Here is a 16,968-nt window from a genome sequence, read left to right as displayed (position 1 = left end):
GTGTGTGTGTGTGTGTGTGTGTGTGTGTGTGTGTGTGTGTGTGTGTGGAATCTACTTCCTCCTGAAGCAGCCCATTCCACTCATGTCCTTGAGGAGCTAGGTGACCTAGTGGGTAGAGCGCTGAGCCTGGTGTCAGGCAGACCTGACATTTACTAGCTGTAGGACCCTGGGCAAATCATTCAACCTCTGCCTTAGTTTCCTCTTCTGTAAAATGGGACTAATAATAGTAGCTGTCTTACAGGGTTGTCGTGAAGATCAAATGAGATAACTGTAAAGTGCTTAACACAGTATCTGGCACATTGTAACTACTGCATGAAAGGTTAACTTTATTATTATTAAGTATTAGAACATTTTCCTAAATTTGCCTCTTTGTGATGTTCACCAGTTACTCCTAGTTTTGTCCTCTGGTTTCAAGCAGAAACAGTGGCGGCTCAGAAGTGATAGCTTCAAATACTGGAGTGCAGCGGCGATGTTCTTGCCCCGCCAAAGTCTTAGGGATTGTTTCAGTTATTGAATTTTTATTACCAACACTTACCCCGGTGCCTGTCGTGGAAGGAGGTCCTAAATCGGTGCTTGCTGATTGATTGGTTGGCAGTGCTTAGCCTGGAGAATTTTCACCTTGGGTCATTCTCTTCTGGACCTGATTAGTTTGTTTGTGGCCACTCTCTGGGCCTGCATTGGTCGGTACCTTCATTTACCATTTCCAAGACCTGTAGCTTCTTAGGCATTTTTATAATACGATAGTTAGCTGGCATGTTTTTCTCCTTTTCTTCTCTGCCCTGTCCTGCCCTCCCCTCCCTCTAAATAATAGGAATAATTTATTGCTTATCTTTGGGAGTGGGATTATTTTGTGGCTGTGAATGTGTGATGGGAGGGAGAACTATGGGTACATGTTGTGCATGCCAGTTTCAGGGTACAGGCTTCACTGTGCGGTACGGAATGCTACATAATGGAGATATAAGGAGAAGCACCATGAACAATTTTACAAAGTACTACTGGAATATGAAGAAAGTATGATGCTGATGACAGCTATGAATTGGTCCTCTCATTCAGCAGGTGGTTAAACTTTGACTAAATTATGCATATAAAAATAATTTTCTTTTATCTATCCCTGAGAATATATTTCAAGATTGCTTTTTTTTATTTGTGAAATCAGAATTCATTTCAATTCAATAAACATTTAAGTGCCTGCTATGTTTAAGGGACTATGTGCTGAGGACGGAATGACTGGCTAATCCTCTGTTTTCTTTGCAATTTTGACTTCTTTCCATTACCACCTTTACTTAAATACTTTTTTGAATCCTAAAATTAAAATCTGATTTTGAAGACAGGCTGCTTCTCCAAAACAACAGTACAAATTCATTTTTGTATGTAACCAGTATTTAATTTACCTAGCTGTTTTAGGTGCTAGAGTGATTGACTAGTCGGTCAATTAATAGTCACCAGGCATTTGAGTGCCTACTACATGCCAGCTGCTGTGTTGGGCTCATGGGATGCAAATATAGAAGTGAAAGAATTCCTGCCCTTAAGTGAAAATGTTCATGAATAAGTAAATACAGGATATTTACAAAATAAATGTAAAGTGATGGGAGAGGTGACACTAAAGAATGAGGAAGTCAAGAAAAGCCTCTTAGAGGAGGTCCACTTAAACTGAGCCTTGAAGGGAGATGCGTTTCTAAGGGAGGACTTGAACACATGTCTTACTGACTTCACGTCCAATTCCTTCTCCATTATGTTATATATATTAATAAATGCTGATTGGTTACTTGCTTGACTGGTGTGCAGGATGAGGGCCCAATTGAAACTGGGTAACAAATTTGCGGTGGACTCTGACATCCATGACATCCTGGAGAAGAAAAATAGTGGGAGTGATCTAGGATTAGTCTGGAGAGGAATTAGAGGTCATAGGATAGTGGGGCAAGGAATTAAAGAGTAGAAGATGGTATAAAGTTGAATTGATTAACTAAAGAGTCAAGATTTTAAAGGTGAAAAAATCAGGTGACCTGTGGGGAAAAAAGGAGAGGTAGAGGGACTGGAGAATATGTTTGAAAATAGAAAATAAATTGAGGATGAGTGAGACACAGGGCAAGACCCATGGGCATCTTTAGGTTTTAGTACAGGAGGAAGTATCTAATTTCTACTGTAGACTCTCTATAATGCTATGTTTTTCTATGATATAGTGGGAAATAAACTGGACTTGAATTCAGAAGAAATGCAAATGAATCCTGACTCCCATATTTTCTTGCTGCATGATCCTGAGCAGGTCCTTTCAATTCTCTGAACCTCCCTTGTTTAAAAAATGGGAATTCTAATACTTGGATTGCTTACTTCAATAGAGTTATTATGAAGAAAAGAATTTATAAGCCAATTGCCATAGAAATGTGAGTTATATTGATTTGTTGCTATCTAGTGTGTTAGGGACATTTTGCTTAGCTAGGTTTCCCCCCAAAGGAAGCCTTATTACTTTAGTTTTATCTTTTTTGTATGCCAGTTTCTTGATGCATTTTCCCCAGCATGCATTCATTTCCAAACCAAATGTCTGGTTCACCTTTTATCCTATGTTTTTTAATGCAAACCACAGAAAATATTCAAACCATTAATAAGCAATGAAGAACATCTGTTGTAGAGAACACTAAATGTTTAATAACCCTGCTAAATTAATGGGTATTTTCAAATTGCCTTGACCACAAAAACAGTGTCAAAATTGAAAGTGAGCTGAAAATATTTACACATCCTATGTGAGTAATTTAAAGGTCATATGTGCTTTGTTGAGTTGAGAAGTGAGAGAATCTTCATGCATTATTCAGTTTTAGACTCTAATAAAACAGATTTCTTTTCTTTTTTCTTTCTTTTTTTTTTTTGTAGATGGTGACAGAACTTTCCATTTAGTAGAACTGAGAATCACAGAGAGAGAATGAAGGATGATTAATAATGTCAACTTTCTCCCCTTTAACCCTCTTTCTACTATTAATATCCTGAAATATTGAGTGCCGATAGCATAATACTCATAATGCGTTGTGCCTGCACCCTCATGTAACCCTGATGATTTGTTTCTTTGGAAACTGAAAAATTAGTGACCTGGAATAGGAAAAACAGGGAAATAACCCTGGGAGGTAAGGCACTATGACTCAAACCTACGAAAGGAGTACCCAAAGTATAAGAACATCTGTGGCTATTTGAGGGGAACTACCCAACAAGAGACTTAAGCCTCCTATCTGTGAACAGTTTAAATTACCTGAGTTAAGTCCGACTTCAGTTTTACTTAAAATAGTTTAAATCATAAATGTTTAGCATTCTGTTAGGATTCCATAAGGGAAAAACATTATCAAGTTAATTTCATTCCTCTGATGTTCACTCTTTCTGGCTTTAAGTATTCAGTCTACATCCCTCAACTGATAGATGGTTAGTGATTTTTCATTATGAGCCCTTGAGTTAACATTGAAGAAAGCATTGGATTTCAGCAGGTAGAAAGGATGCAGTGAAAGGAGGGGACAGAATCTATTCCAGGCATAGGGTGGCCTGAATAAAGACTTAGAAGGAAATCAGTATTTGTTAAGCACCTACTATGTGCCAGGTCCTATGCTAAGTACTTTATAACTGTTACCTCATTTGATTCTCCCAACACCCCTAAGGAGATAGGTGCTATTATTATCCCTGTTTTACATTTGAAGAAACTGAAGCAGACGGAGGTTGTGATAAGCCCAGGGCCACACGGCTAATTAGTGTCTAAGGCAAGATTTAAACTCAGGTCTTCCTGACTCCAAGTCCAGCATGCTATTCATTGTACCATCTAGCTTCCTAAATCTTGATTGATATGGGAAAGGGTAGGTAGAATAAAGGTCCTGGGTGCTTGCCTGGGGGGGAGGGGCATGTCTAGGGAACTAAATGTGACACAAAAAATGGAAATGAAGGGTAATGTGGACAGATTGCTTATGCCGTGACCTTATCTATGGTTAACTCAGCAAAAGGTGCAGGTGAGAGAGCTGAGAGGTGAGTGGTAGGAGGGGAGTTGCTGATGGAGCACTTTGAAAGGCAACTCTAAGAAGTTTATTCCATATTTGACTTAGAAGATGATGTGGAACTCCTGGTTACTGCAAGTACCAAGGGCATTATTTCTTTAAATTCTTCTAAACCTTAGGCTGAGGTGTGCCAAATGCAAGGAACTTAAGAGAAGATAGAAGGGATGGCTTTGGAATCACAACTTGAATCATATGATCTCATTTGATTCCTTATTTGGCTCCTTCCAAAGGAGTTGATGATGTTTGGTACGTATTGCAGAGAGTCACAAAATCTGGTTGAGTGGAGAAGCTCTGCTGGGTGGTCACAAAGGCTTCCTGTGTGCTTTAGGGGCGTCCATCTTTCATTCATGAGTTCTGACTCCTTGTAGAGAAGAACGCTGGCTACTACAGTGTAAGAAGTTGTCCTAAGTTGGCTTCGTGGTGGGGGAGTCTAAAAGGATCTAGAGATAGTCCTTTCCAGCAGGCAACAGGCTGCACTCCTGACTCTCCCAGACTTTCTCTACTAACTGCCAACTATTCAAACTCTACTGCAGAAAGAGCAGTTCCAATGGGCTGACCACGTTGCTTGAATGCTCCCCTAGAAGACTAATTTATGGAGAACTCACGCAATAAAGGCGCTTACATAGTGGTCAGGAGAAATGATATAAGGACACTCTCAAGGTCTCTGAGACCGAAGAACTTTGGAATTGATTGTGTCACATGGGAAATACTGGCAAAGAACTGCCCGGTATAGCACGCCCACATCAAAGAAGGCACTGTGCTCTATGAGCAAAGCAGAATTGCAGTTGCTCAAAAGAAACAGGACATGTTCAGATTTAGAGACATCTCCATCCTGAATGGTCGTATGGACTATTTGTGCCTGTCTTGTGGCAGAGAATTCTCAGCTCGTATTTGTTTGATCAGCCACAGTCGCATACACTATGACTTGGCTCCCAACATAGTGATGTCATTTTCGTTCTCTTCGAGAATGAAGGACATTAACCACCTATGTTCCAGAAACCTCTTCATCCTGGAAGCTCACTTCATCCCTGGTCTTCACATATGGAAAGTACCCTCCTCCTGCAGCTTCTTTCTCCTTTCCTCCTGGAACCTCCGTTTTAGGGAGGATGCTCAGCCTAACCATGTCTTCATTCTCCTCCAGGATTTTTCCTACAGTGCCCCCTACAAGGTACCTTCATCTCTTCTCCTCACCTTTGACCCTTTATCATCTTCCTTTTATGTATTGTTTTCCCCCATTAGAACATAAGCTCCTTGAGGTCAGGAACTGTCTTTCTGCTTGTATTTGTTCTCCCAATGCTTAGCGAAGTGCCTGGCACTTAGTTAACACTTAATAAATGTTTATAGACTTAAATAAATGCTTGTCGACTTAAGAGAGATTTCCTTAATCGTCACGATGAATTTGTTTCTCTGGGGTCATCCCTTCATGTTCAACAAATTGATAAATGATGCCTGTGCTGATAATTCTTTTCTTTAGTTGTGCTTCATTTAATTATCTAGTATTTAAGAGGGTGTTAAATAAAAAACATTTATCCTCCGTTAGCAAAGAGTGAACACAAGCACAATTGATCATGTTGCCAGTCCTAGCAAAAATATTTCTTCATGCTAATAGTCCCCATTAGGAGAGTATCAACAGGGAAGTAACTAAATCTTTGACTTAATTTTTGGGTGATTTACTGATGTTGATGGATAGTAAAGCTTGAGAGTTAATCAACAGGTTGCTGCTGGCAACCCCCAAATTTGGCACAAAAACTGGGTTCTTCCCAGTTGAGAAGTTGGTTACCTTCTTGGCACCACTGGATCACATTATTCAGTTTCTTTTCTTCTAGTATCCCATGTCCACATTTTCATATAGTAAATTCTCAATTTGACACATATAAAAGTGCTCTCTCGCCCACTACAGTTAGGTGACCTTGGCTAAATCACTGAACCTGTCTAGGTTCTTGTTACTTCACCTGCTCAAGGATGGATTAGATTCAATGATCTCTGAGGCCCCTTCCAGCTCAAACTTTTATTTTACAGTTTAGTGATTCCATTTACTTGGGCTCTTGAATTATTCTTAAACTCACCACTCAACCTGAATGATTACCCCGACTGTCAATTGGCTGATACTTGTCACCAATGACGCTTTTCACCATTACCTACATTCAGCTGGAAATCTGATTTTCCAGACTTCTTACTCAGTTTGCAAGAGGCAGTTTGTAACTTGATTTAGAGATCTAATCTAGTCTGGGTTTTATGGATTTTTGTTCTATTTAATATCAGACGCTAAAATAGCAAAGCAGTAAAGACAAATCTATTCAAGGAAGTACAATGTTTTAATCATAAAACTGTCCAGTTTTGAAAATAGGCTCTCCAGTTGTTACAAGATGCTGGATGACTTAAGAGGATTTGTAGATGACTTTGAATTCCGAATTATCATCATGACTAAAAGACATCACTGCATAAAGAATGAGGGTGTTAAAAACAGTAATTTCTTCAGATGTTGTCCTACGATAAATGTGTGCCATTTACTCTTCCTGACACAAGAGGAATTTCACTGATGTTAATAATCCCCAGAAGCACATGCAAAGATTTTTTTATCCCTTTTTTGTTAAGTGAGGCTGGTGAAAAAGAAACAAAATGCTGTAAATCATAAAGAAACAAATATCCTTTCTCCATAGCAGTATGAGAACTAAAGGTAGCTATCCATTGTATACCAGGCATGCTTCACATGATTCCATTGCATTCAAGCTCTACTAGTCATTCAGTGAAAACAAAAAAAAATCCCCAGAGCATTCTTATTGTCCTCTCCTCCATGTTCTCAGCAGTCCAGCTGAATTGGTCTACAGGGTTACCTGAATGTATGATGATCTTACCCTTCACCCCATGGTTACTTTTCCTTTTATACCTTTCAGTGCACCCTTTTAAACCATTCTTATGCATTATGTATCTCATGTTACTGTGATAATTGTTGGTTTTATTCCCTTACTGGATTGTAAACTCCCTGAGGACAAATTATCTAAACTATTTATCACCACTAGTACCCATCACAGGGTTCTGCCACTGGAACTTAATAAGTGTTTGTTGAATGAATCAAAAAATTAAGGAATAGCTCAGACTTCTCCTGGCTAAAGCTGAGTTTTAACTTTTTTTATTTATATTTTGCTTTTTCCTCTACTTTCCTTAGTGGTTATCTTCTTAGGGATTAGTGACTCTGTATTGTGTGTGTGTGTGTGTGTGTGTGTGTGTGTGTGTGTGTGTGTGTGTACACATGGGTGTCCTGCTGCCCTTTCCTGTTTTTAGCAGCAGTTGATTACAAAAGCTTCCTTTGTCAGGAGAGGATGATGGTGGGATGGTGGTAGTTTTCTCCTGTCCTCTCTTTAATCCTTGTCTAGTTCCTTACTAGGTAACCTAATCTGTTTTTCCTGGTCTCTGCTCCCATCTTGGCATCACTGGATCACATTATTCAGTTTCTTTTCTTAGATTTTTTTTTTTAGTCCTTCAAATATTTCTTTGTAGACATAATTCTCCAAGCTTTGAGGCACACCTGTGCATGTGACCCTAAACAAATTCTTCCTTCTCCCCAAGTCCATCCTATATATAAACTTAATCTCTGGGATCCCATCCTCTTTCCCTGCCCTTCCCATTTTTCAGCAGAGAATCTTCCTTAGCTATACCTTGGAGATCTTATTTCCCATTGGTTCTTCCCATCCTTCATTTTTACCAAGTCATCTACATCTCCTTTGCTACCAAGTTAAAATAAATAGAACCCTAGCCCTGGATGTGTTTACTAATTGCAGTGATATAATTCAGTGAGCATTTATTAAGGGCTTACTATATGCTAGGCAGTGGAGATACAAAGAGAAAAACACACACACACACACACACACACACACACACACACACAGACACAACTAGTTCCTGCCTTCACGGAATTTACATTTTATTGAAGGACGCATAGGGGAAAACATGACATGCATTGGTTTATTGTTTGCATGGCAGTCTAAGATTAATAATGTGGGAAAAACAAAATGTAAAAAAAATAAGCATGAGGAGTGAAGGTTTTAAATTATAACAAGGGAAAACCATTTGTTTGATCAGCAATGGATAGAACAGTAGGGAAAATAATACTTCACTCCTCTTGCCCGTAAGTTGGCCATCTACCTCTCTTTAATTCACTGTCCAGTGAATGTTTGGTTGTCTTCCATAATGTCTGCATGTTTGTGGCATTTAAGCAGTAACATAGAAGTGGCAGGGTACAGTGAAAGATTTGGATCTGGAGGACCTGAGTTCGAACCCCAGGTATATCACTTGTTACCTGTGTGACCCTGAGCAAGTCATAACTGAGGCTGCTCCAAGGCCTCAGTGTCCTTAGCCTATGAAATAAACCTCTATAAAATGAGAGGTTTGAACTAAATGACCTTCTAACTTCCCTACCATTCCCAAATCTATTATCCTAGTTACTCATGAGCCCTGGAGTGTTCATCTATGTCCCCTAGAATATAATACCTTCAAACTGAGAGCCTAAGAGGGAGAATAAGTCTGTTATTTAGAGCTTCTCCCCTCCCTTTCCCCCTACTCTTCTTTCTATACACACTTCAGTATGAGTATTTGTCCTTTTTTTGGGGGGGGGTGTTGAGAGTGAGTAGGGAAAATTGTAAATAATAATACCAGTTCTTCATCCTGTCACAGGTAGAGGTAGAGAACGTGATGTTAATGAACCCAACCCTTTGTGGTGGATGGAGGCAGCAGTGTTTGGATTCTTTGTCTGGTTGTATTCCAGACTTGTTTTGATTGTCAAAAGTACCTGTGTTTTGTCTTTTATTATTTTTTTATCATATGAGGATCTAATTATGATATTTTTCTCCTTCAGGGGGTATAAATGAAAATACCTTACTGCCAGGATATGCTTTTGTAGGCTGTTTGCTATGTCTGTATCCATGGGAGGGAGAAATGTGTCCAAGAAGGTCATGACTCTCTCTCACATCCCTCAATGGCCTGGGCACAGTTCCACTTCAAACTTGAAATCTGGGCTCTGGGCTCCCCGTCTTCATTTGTTTTGTCTTCCTGTCATACTTGTTAAGTTAGCTTGCTGACAGGATATGTAGGCATGCAACCGTAACAAAGTGAATTATTACTAATGATAGCTCGTGCATGATGCCCTTTCAGATTATAATGTTTGTTTTGGTTCCTGGGCTGCAGTCCTACTTGCCTATAATTGAATATCAGCACATAGAAAACTTTAGTTGTCTTTTTCTCTTCCCCTCGCTGATTGTTTATGTTTAAACTCATGGTTTTGATTAGGTGTGTGTGTTGTTCTCCACCCTCTTCTTACCACTTCCTCTAGTAAATCAGTAAGAACTGTTATTTTTTTTTTTCAAATGTTTTGTTGTTTCATAGATAGAGCATTGGAAGGGATGTCAGAGCTCATCTCTTCCTACCCTCTCATTTTATAGATGAGGAAACTGAGGCCCAAAAGATTAAGTGACTCATGGAAGGTCACATAGTAAGTACAGTGAGGCAGCGGGTGGAAGACCAGGTATTGAACCTAGGTCCTCTGGCTCTAAACCCAGCTCTCTTTTTCACTATATCATGGTGCCGTTTCTTGTGTCTATAATTTAAAATGGATGTTCTACCTCACCTATGAGAGCTGTGGTTGTACATTCTGGGGATTGTGCTTTATGCATGCATGAAAATATTTTGAAACTTGGCTTTTCAAAAGAAACCAAAGTGTATTTTCCTTTAAGTTAATGATAAGAAGGTACTTGTAGGACCAAAGATTTAGAGCTAAAAGTGACCTCACAGGTCATCTGTATAAATTCCCTCATTTTATAGATGAGGAAACCGAGGCCCAGAGATATTAAATGCTTTGCCAAGGTCACTCAGGTAATATTGAGTAGAGATGAGACTGGAAGCCAGTTTTCCTGACTCTAAATAAATCCAGTGATCTTCCCATGACTACTATGCCATATCTGAACAGTTTTGTGATCCTTTGGATTGAAATTCTCCCAACTGGTCTCAGACACTTACTAGCTGTGTGACCCTGGGCAAATCATTTAACCCTGTTTGCCTCAGTTCCTCATCTGTAAAATGAACTGGAGAAGGAAATAGCAAACCACTCCATTATCTTGGCCAAAAAAACCCCAAATGAGGACATAGAGAGTTGAACATGGCTGAAGTAAGTGACCAACAATGCAGATCATAGTCCATTCATGTCCTCTCATACTGAGCAACTCTGTTGACTTGTTTCAACCTATGTAACCTCAGCTCTTGGGTTCTAAGTGTCTTAAGGAGAAAGGACGAGGTAGTGTGGATTAAGTGGGGCATAAGCAGAAACAAAGAGGTAGAGAAGGGGGACTCAGATTTCTCAAATGTGCAGTTTTTAAGTAATCAAGACCTTTGGTGGTAAAAAGTTGCCATGTAAATAGCAGTTGAGAAACACTGGGCTAGATCATCTTTAAGGTTCCACTCATCTCTAAGGTTCTGTAATTTGACCTAATCTCCAAAAAAGAAAGTTTTTAAAAAACCCATAAAATGTCATTAGAGCAAGAGTTCTGGAGTCAGGAAAACTTGAATTCAAATCCGGCTTTAGACACTTAGTTGTGTGACCCTGGGCAAGCCACTTGATCCTGATTACCTCAAAAAAAAAGTCATTAGAGAGAGAAAAACTTAGCTTTTTGAAAATCTCATGGTACACGTAATCAGCATAGACAAGACTGGTTCAGTCAATTCTCATTTAGTATAATGCAGAAAAGAGAAACACCCATGCTGATGATAGCATTGTCTTTAACTAACAAACCGACTGAGAAGCTGTCAGCATGAGGTGTTAATATGTATTTGTAGTCGTTTAAAATGTCCCTCTCCTAAGCCCATCAATTGAGGAATGACTGAATAAGTATGTGATTCTGATGGAATACTATTGTAGTGTAAGAAATGATGAGCAGGATGCTCTCAGAAAAAACTGGAAAGACTTTGCATGGGCTGATGCAAAGTGAAATGTACTGTGTACAAAGTAACAGCAGTATTGTAAGATGATCAGCTGTGAATGATCTAGCTATTATCAGCAGTCAATACAAAGATCCAAGACAACTCTGAAGGACTTATTTTAATTGAAAATTGAAAAATGCTATCCATCCCCAGAGAAAGAACCAATGGTGTCTGAATTCAGATTGAAGCATAAAATAAAATAAAATGTCCCCCTCTATTACTCTTGTAAGTAGGCAGATAGGAGGAGTGGAATGGTGCGGACATACAGAGACCATTCTAGCAACTGCCTCTGCCCCTCTTGTGTAAGCTCAGTGGTTTTAATTTTGGTTCAGATTAATTACCCAGCCTCATTGGTGTTACCACTGTCATAGGAACCAGAATATAACCACCTTGGCATAAATAGATAATGTGATGCAAATCAGGGAGTAAGAATACCAGCTTATAACAAAGCAGTATTTTCACATTTAAATAGTGACTGTCTCAAAAGTTGTAAAAGGGCTCTGTGGGCTATCAGTACTCAAAAACCTCTATTCAAAAGAGGTGTTAGGTACTTCCCCCCCCCCCCCCCCCCGTTTTTCAATTCAGTAAACAATTATTAAGTGCCTACTACATGTGGAGTACTTTGGGAAATACAAAGTTCAGATTTCCCACATGGGGCTTACTACATAGTGGGCAGATAGAACTGCATTACAAAACAATGTATGGTAAATATATGAGTGGTGCAAAGTAGTAAAAACACAAAGTTCTCTCAATGCATATTGTTTACTTGGGTGGAGGGGGAAGTGAATTAGGAAGACTTTGGTAGAGAAGGCAGTCTTTAATTTGGGCTTCAGAGGATAGGTAAGATTTCACCTGGTAGAGGTTTAGGGAACAGTGCCAAGATAGGTGTGGAGTGTACAGTGAATGATACCATTTAGTTGGAGGATTGAGTATTGGTGTGGAAAGCAAGTAAATAAGATAAGGCTGGTAAATGAGTATGGTACCAGATTTTGGAGAGCCTTGAATGTAGATTAGATTTTATTTGGTAGGTAAAGGAAATGATTGAAGGATTATGAGGGAGGAATGATGTGAACAGGTCTGTCCAATTAGGAAGGTTAATCTGACAGCAGTTTGGTTTGAGGTGGGGATTAGGGAAAAGAATGGAAATAGGAAGGTCCTGTTAAGAGGCTATTTTAATAGTTCATGTGGGTGGTAATGAGAACTTGTATTGGGGTTGTAGCAGTGGGAATGGAGAGAAGGAGACAGGATGCGATAGATATTTCAGGGGTAATATTCACAAGACTTGGCAGCTGATTGGATGTGGGAGTTAAGGGAGGGGAAGAGTCAAAAATAAAAACATTTGTTCACAACAAAGGAGAACAAAGCCTCAGTTCTGTGTTCCTCACTGAAGATGTCTCTAGGATATTCAGAAAGGTTCTTTTTTTTGGCGGGGGTGGAGTTGGTCTTGTTTTTTTTTTTTTTTTTTTAAAGGAACAATGCAACTTGCAGCTAAGTGTTTGAATATGCTTAGGCTCCATTTTTTATCCCCTCCCCTTGTTGCAGTATAGGGGTGCCAGGAAATTAGCGTCCCATCATCCCCCAAGGTTGAATTCCAAAAAGGGAGCTAAATTGAAGCTTTATCAACATCATCAATGCCCTTGCTCAGACATTAGGGACATCCAGCTTCCTTAGTGGTAAAAAAGATCAGTAGTTCTAAAAAGAAGAAAAGCAGAATTAGAAATTATAAAAGGTTACTTTGATTCTTTGTGGGTCACTCCTGTGATTTCTTGGTCACAGGGCTGTGGGGGTAGACCAAGGATAAAAGAAATACAATCTGCCATTTCTAGGTATTTGTGTCTCCACTCGTATCTGTCCCATGCTTGTTCTTACTCCAAAGGATGTTCTGACTCCACTGTGTTGTGCTATAGCCTCTGAGAATAGGATTATATAATTCCATGCTTGTGAATATATTACAAACCATATATGCATGTGCATATGTGACCTTTTTCATGCTTCAAATCCTTCATAAAATCTGTCTTTTGACATTTAACGACTTCCTAGGGTTTAGCTTTGATGCATATGCCTGTTAACAGATTGGCTTTTCTTGTGCGACTTTCTATGCTCAACTTGGGGTTTAAAAAAAAGAGATTGGAATATGAAAATGTCCCTGTTTAGGTAAGTTTCAAAGATAATTCTGATAATTCTTTAATTACCTTATAGTTGTTGATGTTTCACATCTTTTAGGTGAGGAAACTGAGGCACATCAGCAACGTGTTCTCTCTTTAAGGTGACAGGATGTTGGATTTAGAGCAGGAAGGGATTGCAGAGGCCATCTTGTTCAACACCTTCATCCTACAGATGAGGAACTGGGGCTAAGAGAGAATAAGTGACTTGGCCAAGGTCACACAGCTAGTAAGTATCAGAGGTAGAATTCAAACTCAGGTTTTCCCAACTCCAAGGTCCAGTATGCTATCCAACAGACCAAGCTGCTGTTGAGTCACACAGCTAGTTTAAAATGTATGCAGAAGAGTGACCTATGTAATTTGGAATGTGTTTGAAACTTAGAAGCTTTGATTGTCTGTTTTGCTAAGTCAGAATAATAAAGATTTTTAAAATGGAGTTAAAGTGAAACTTTAAAGTGAAATTAAATTGCTTTTTAAGGTCGATTGTTGAATGACTCAAATAACCATTTAAAAAAATATACCCATCTTTAAAGTGAGACGATCTGTAAGTTTCTTTTTAGCTCTAAAATTCTTATTTTGTGATTCTCTGATTCTTTAATGAAGATAGTTTGGATCTGGAGAAAGTCAAACTTTCTATTCCAGGAAAAAAAAAAAGCTTGTTGAGTATTGCATTGAATGCAAAGACAAAGTGGAGTAAGTGAAAGCATACTTAGGGCAGTTGTAAGACAATTGGATTTAGAGATTGAATTCTTGGGTTTGAGTCCTATTTTTGTCATTTATTATTTGTGTGACCTTGGGCAAGTTATTGGACTTTTCTGGACTTCACTTTCCACAGATCAGATTCCCTTTGAGGTCTCTTCCAACTTAAAAAACAAAAACAAAAAACCCCAAAAACGTATCATTCTAAGGTGGTTTCAAAGAAAGTTCCAGAAGGAACAAAAGAGAGGAGAGAGAATCAAAATGATTGCCTCAAATGTACGGGAGGGCTTTGGCAGTGTGAAGATCCTATAACCAAAGAGTTCTGCTGAATTATTAGAACTATAAGGACACTTGCAAAAACAGAAATACTTGGAAAGGATGACTCTGTTGGTGGGACCATTTCCAGCTTTGGCTTTGAAGTATTCATCTTCTAAGGTCCAAAACTCCAGGCCTGAAAAACATCTAATCGGAGTTTGTCCTATGTGTGCTTTTTCAGCTTCTGCCTGAGTACTTTGTTGGTGTCGAAGGCTTTGAACAGAAGCCGGCCTTTGCTATGGTGTGTCAGTCAGCTGTGGTGTGGGAGCCCTCATCATTTCATGTGTTTCGAACTGTGTCTGCCGAGGACATTTTGCACAAGATGTCATTTGAAGCCAAAATGACTTCTGTTAGTGTCAAAGCCCTTTGGGAATCCAGAGACTGAAAGAGGCATTTGTTGCAATAGAACTGACTTAACACTGAACGGCAGATGTCCCATTAAAAAGCTACCCTTGTGACTGTTGCTTGAATTTCATTCATCTCTGTTCTTTCCATTCACAAATGAACTGTGTTGTTTCCTCCTACTTCCCTCCCCTTTTTCCTCCTCCCACCCTGCTCCCACCTCCCCAAGTAGAATGCCCTGGTACACAGAATTCTGATAATAATCCTTAAGCAGATACAAAGTGTAAATGAGGACTTTTGCAGTGAGGACACTTTCTACTTGGCCAGACAGATGTCTGCTCTTGAAGTATAAATACTTGCCAGGTCTTAAGGTGCTTCAGTGAAATTTGGATGTGTATACTGGGAGGTGAAGTTAGAGGAAAAAACATTGGGCCTAGCAGGTTTTCTCTTCTGAGATTTGAACTGACAGGTCTCTGTCTTCCAAGGAGCTGAAGGCTATTATGGTGGTTTGGGTTTGTAAATAGAATGGTTAATGTAGCCCTCTTTTGCATTCTCCGTCTTCTTCTTCGACTAAAGTATGAAATGTAAATTAAGAGGTTTCAATTTGGGATGGAGGGTGATGTAATTCATAATTCCATAGCTTGTATCTAGTCAGGCAAAGGGGCGTTTAGTTCTAGTTTTAGTAAAACTAAAGTCAAATAACTTAATTCTGGCATAGGTTGAGAATAGAGAATACTGATAACAGTGTGTTTACCTTGTACTTTAAAAAGGAACCCATGATTCTATTATTAGATATTAACACATTACAGTAATGAGGAAATCAAGGCCATATAAGGCACCAGTGAGCATTCAGACAAGGAAGCCGTCTGGTTAGTGTGAAACAAATGTATCAGGAATTGGAAATGAGTGTGTGGACTAAATGTCTCTGTGCTAAGAAAAGTGTACATTTTATTTTTGTCTTTCAGGAGAAGCCAAAAATCTTCCTACTTATCCGGGGCCAAACAAGATGAGGGATTGCTACTGTACTGTAAACCTGGACCAGGAAGAGGTTTTCAGGACCAAAATAGTGGAGAAATCACTATGGTAACAAATCTTGTTGCTTTATATAGTACCAATCAGTTCTTTTGTTTTCTTTCCTACAAAAAAAAAAAATCTGACCATGTCAGTCTTTTCCCTGTTTTTTCACTCAGCGGGATGGGACTGGGGAATAGGATGGAGAGGTGGAATATGTAAATGGTTCTTTGGGTGAATTCTGGAGTTCAGCCATCATAATAAACAGGCCCAATTCTCTCAATGGCTAGTGGCCTCCCTTACATTTAACAGCTTTGTATATATTTATAGTTATTAACTTTATATTTATGCTGTCTTTTAAAAATATATTTATTTCTCCCATTAGAATGTGTAGTCCTTTTGAGTAGGAATTGTTTCATTGTGTTTGTATCCCCCCAGTGCCTCAGTATCCCCCATAATAGGAGCTTAATAAATATTTGCTGATTGATTCATGAAACAGCCACAATGTACTGGGCTCTAAATAATAATAACAACAACAACAATAATAATAGTAATAATAGACATATATAAAGAACCTTAACCTTAGACTGGACAACTTGACGATATAAATATTTCTCTGTATTTTTCTCCTACATGGGATAAATTTGACACCTTATTAATCTATATTGCATGTCAACTTTTCAAATGGATAACAGTTTTGAAGGGGGAAAATCTTTGTCTTCTGACAAGAGTTCTTTTCCTTCATCTTACTTCAGTGTTTGAAAAGAACACCAAATTTAGGAATGAGTAATTTAGACCTGGAAGAGGCCTTAGGTCTTCTAGTCAAGCTGTTTATTTTATAGATTTTATATTTTATATATATATCTATATATCATGTGAAATCTAGAGAGTTTAGGTGACTTGCCCAAAGTCAAACTGATAATAAGAGCCAAGGTCTAAATCCAGGTTTCTGGACTAAAAATCACTTTCTTTCAGATATTCTTTAATAATATGGCGTTCCGGAGTTCCAAGGTCAAGTACTGATTCTGACTCTAACTGGCTCTTTAATGTTAGGCAGATCATTTAGCTTCTCTGGGGTTTAGTTTCCTCATCTGTAAAATGGGAATGAGAAAACTTAGGAAAGTGATTTTTATATTTTCAAGCCCTCTAGACATGAGTTGTGATGATCAGAACTGCTTTTCTAGATAAGCCATCAGAATCACTGAGTGGCTGCATATGGGACCTGAAGAAAGTCAGCAATCTATTTTGGGGGAAAGAAGAATCCAGAAGGAAAGACCAGAAATAAATCAGACTGAGGAGTTAGCTGTGTAATCTAGAAACCCTGAGCGGCTGGTATGACATGGAAGTAGGAGATGAAGGAGTGTCCAGGACTGGAAGCAGACACATACACAGGAATTAAGAATGACCACTTTTAGAATGGCACGTCAGCCTTTCCATTCCAAAACGCTGTATAA

At 38.9% G+C, this 16,968-nt stretch overlaps 1 protein-coding gene across 2 annotated transcripts in view; it reads left to right on the top strand.

The window, feature by feature from the left end:
- LOC114046204 (ras GTPase-activating protein 3) overlaps window positions 1–16,968 on the top strand; it is a 287,029-nt gene that overhangs the window by 80,243 nt on the left and 189,818 nt on the right. For both annotated transcript variants that reach the window (XM_027866455.1, XM_027866454.1), the window contains exon 2: window positions 15,469–15,586. In XM_027866455.1, coding sequence (XP_027722256.1) covers window positions 15,469–15,586 — 118 coding nt within the window. The remainder of the gene's footprint in view (window positions 1–15,468; window positions 15,587–16,968) is intronic.

The sequence above is a fragment of the Vombatus ursinus genome, unplaced genomic scaffold, assembly GCF_900497805.2.
Source record: "Vombatus ursinus unplaced genomic scaffold, bare-nosed wombat genome assembly UNPS02014781.1, whole genome shotgun sequence".
Classification (NCBI taxonomy): Eukaryota; Metazoa; Chordata; class Mammalia; order Diprotodontia; family Vombatidae; genus Vombatus; species Vombatus ursinus.
This window is presented reverse-complemented; position numbering and strand designations above follow the sequence as displayed.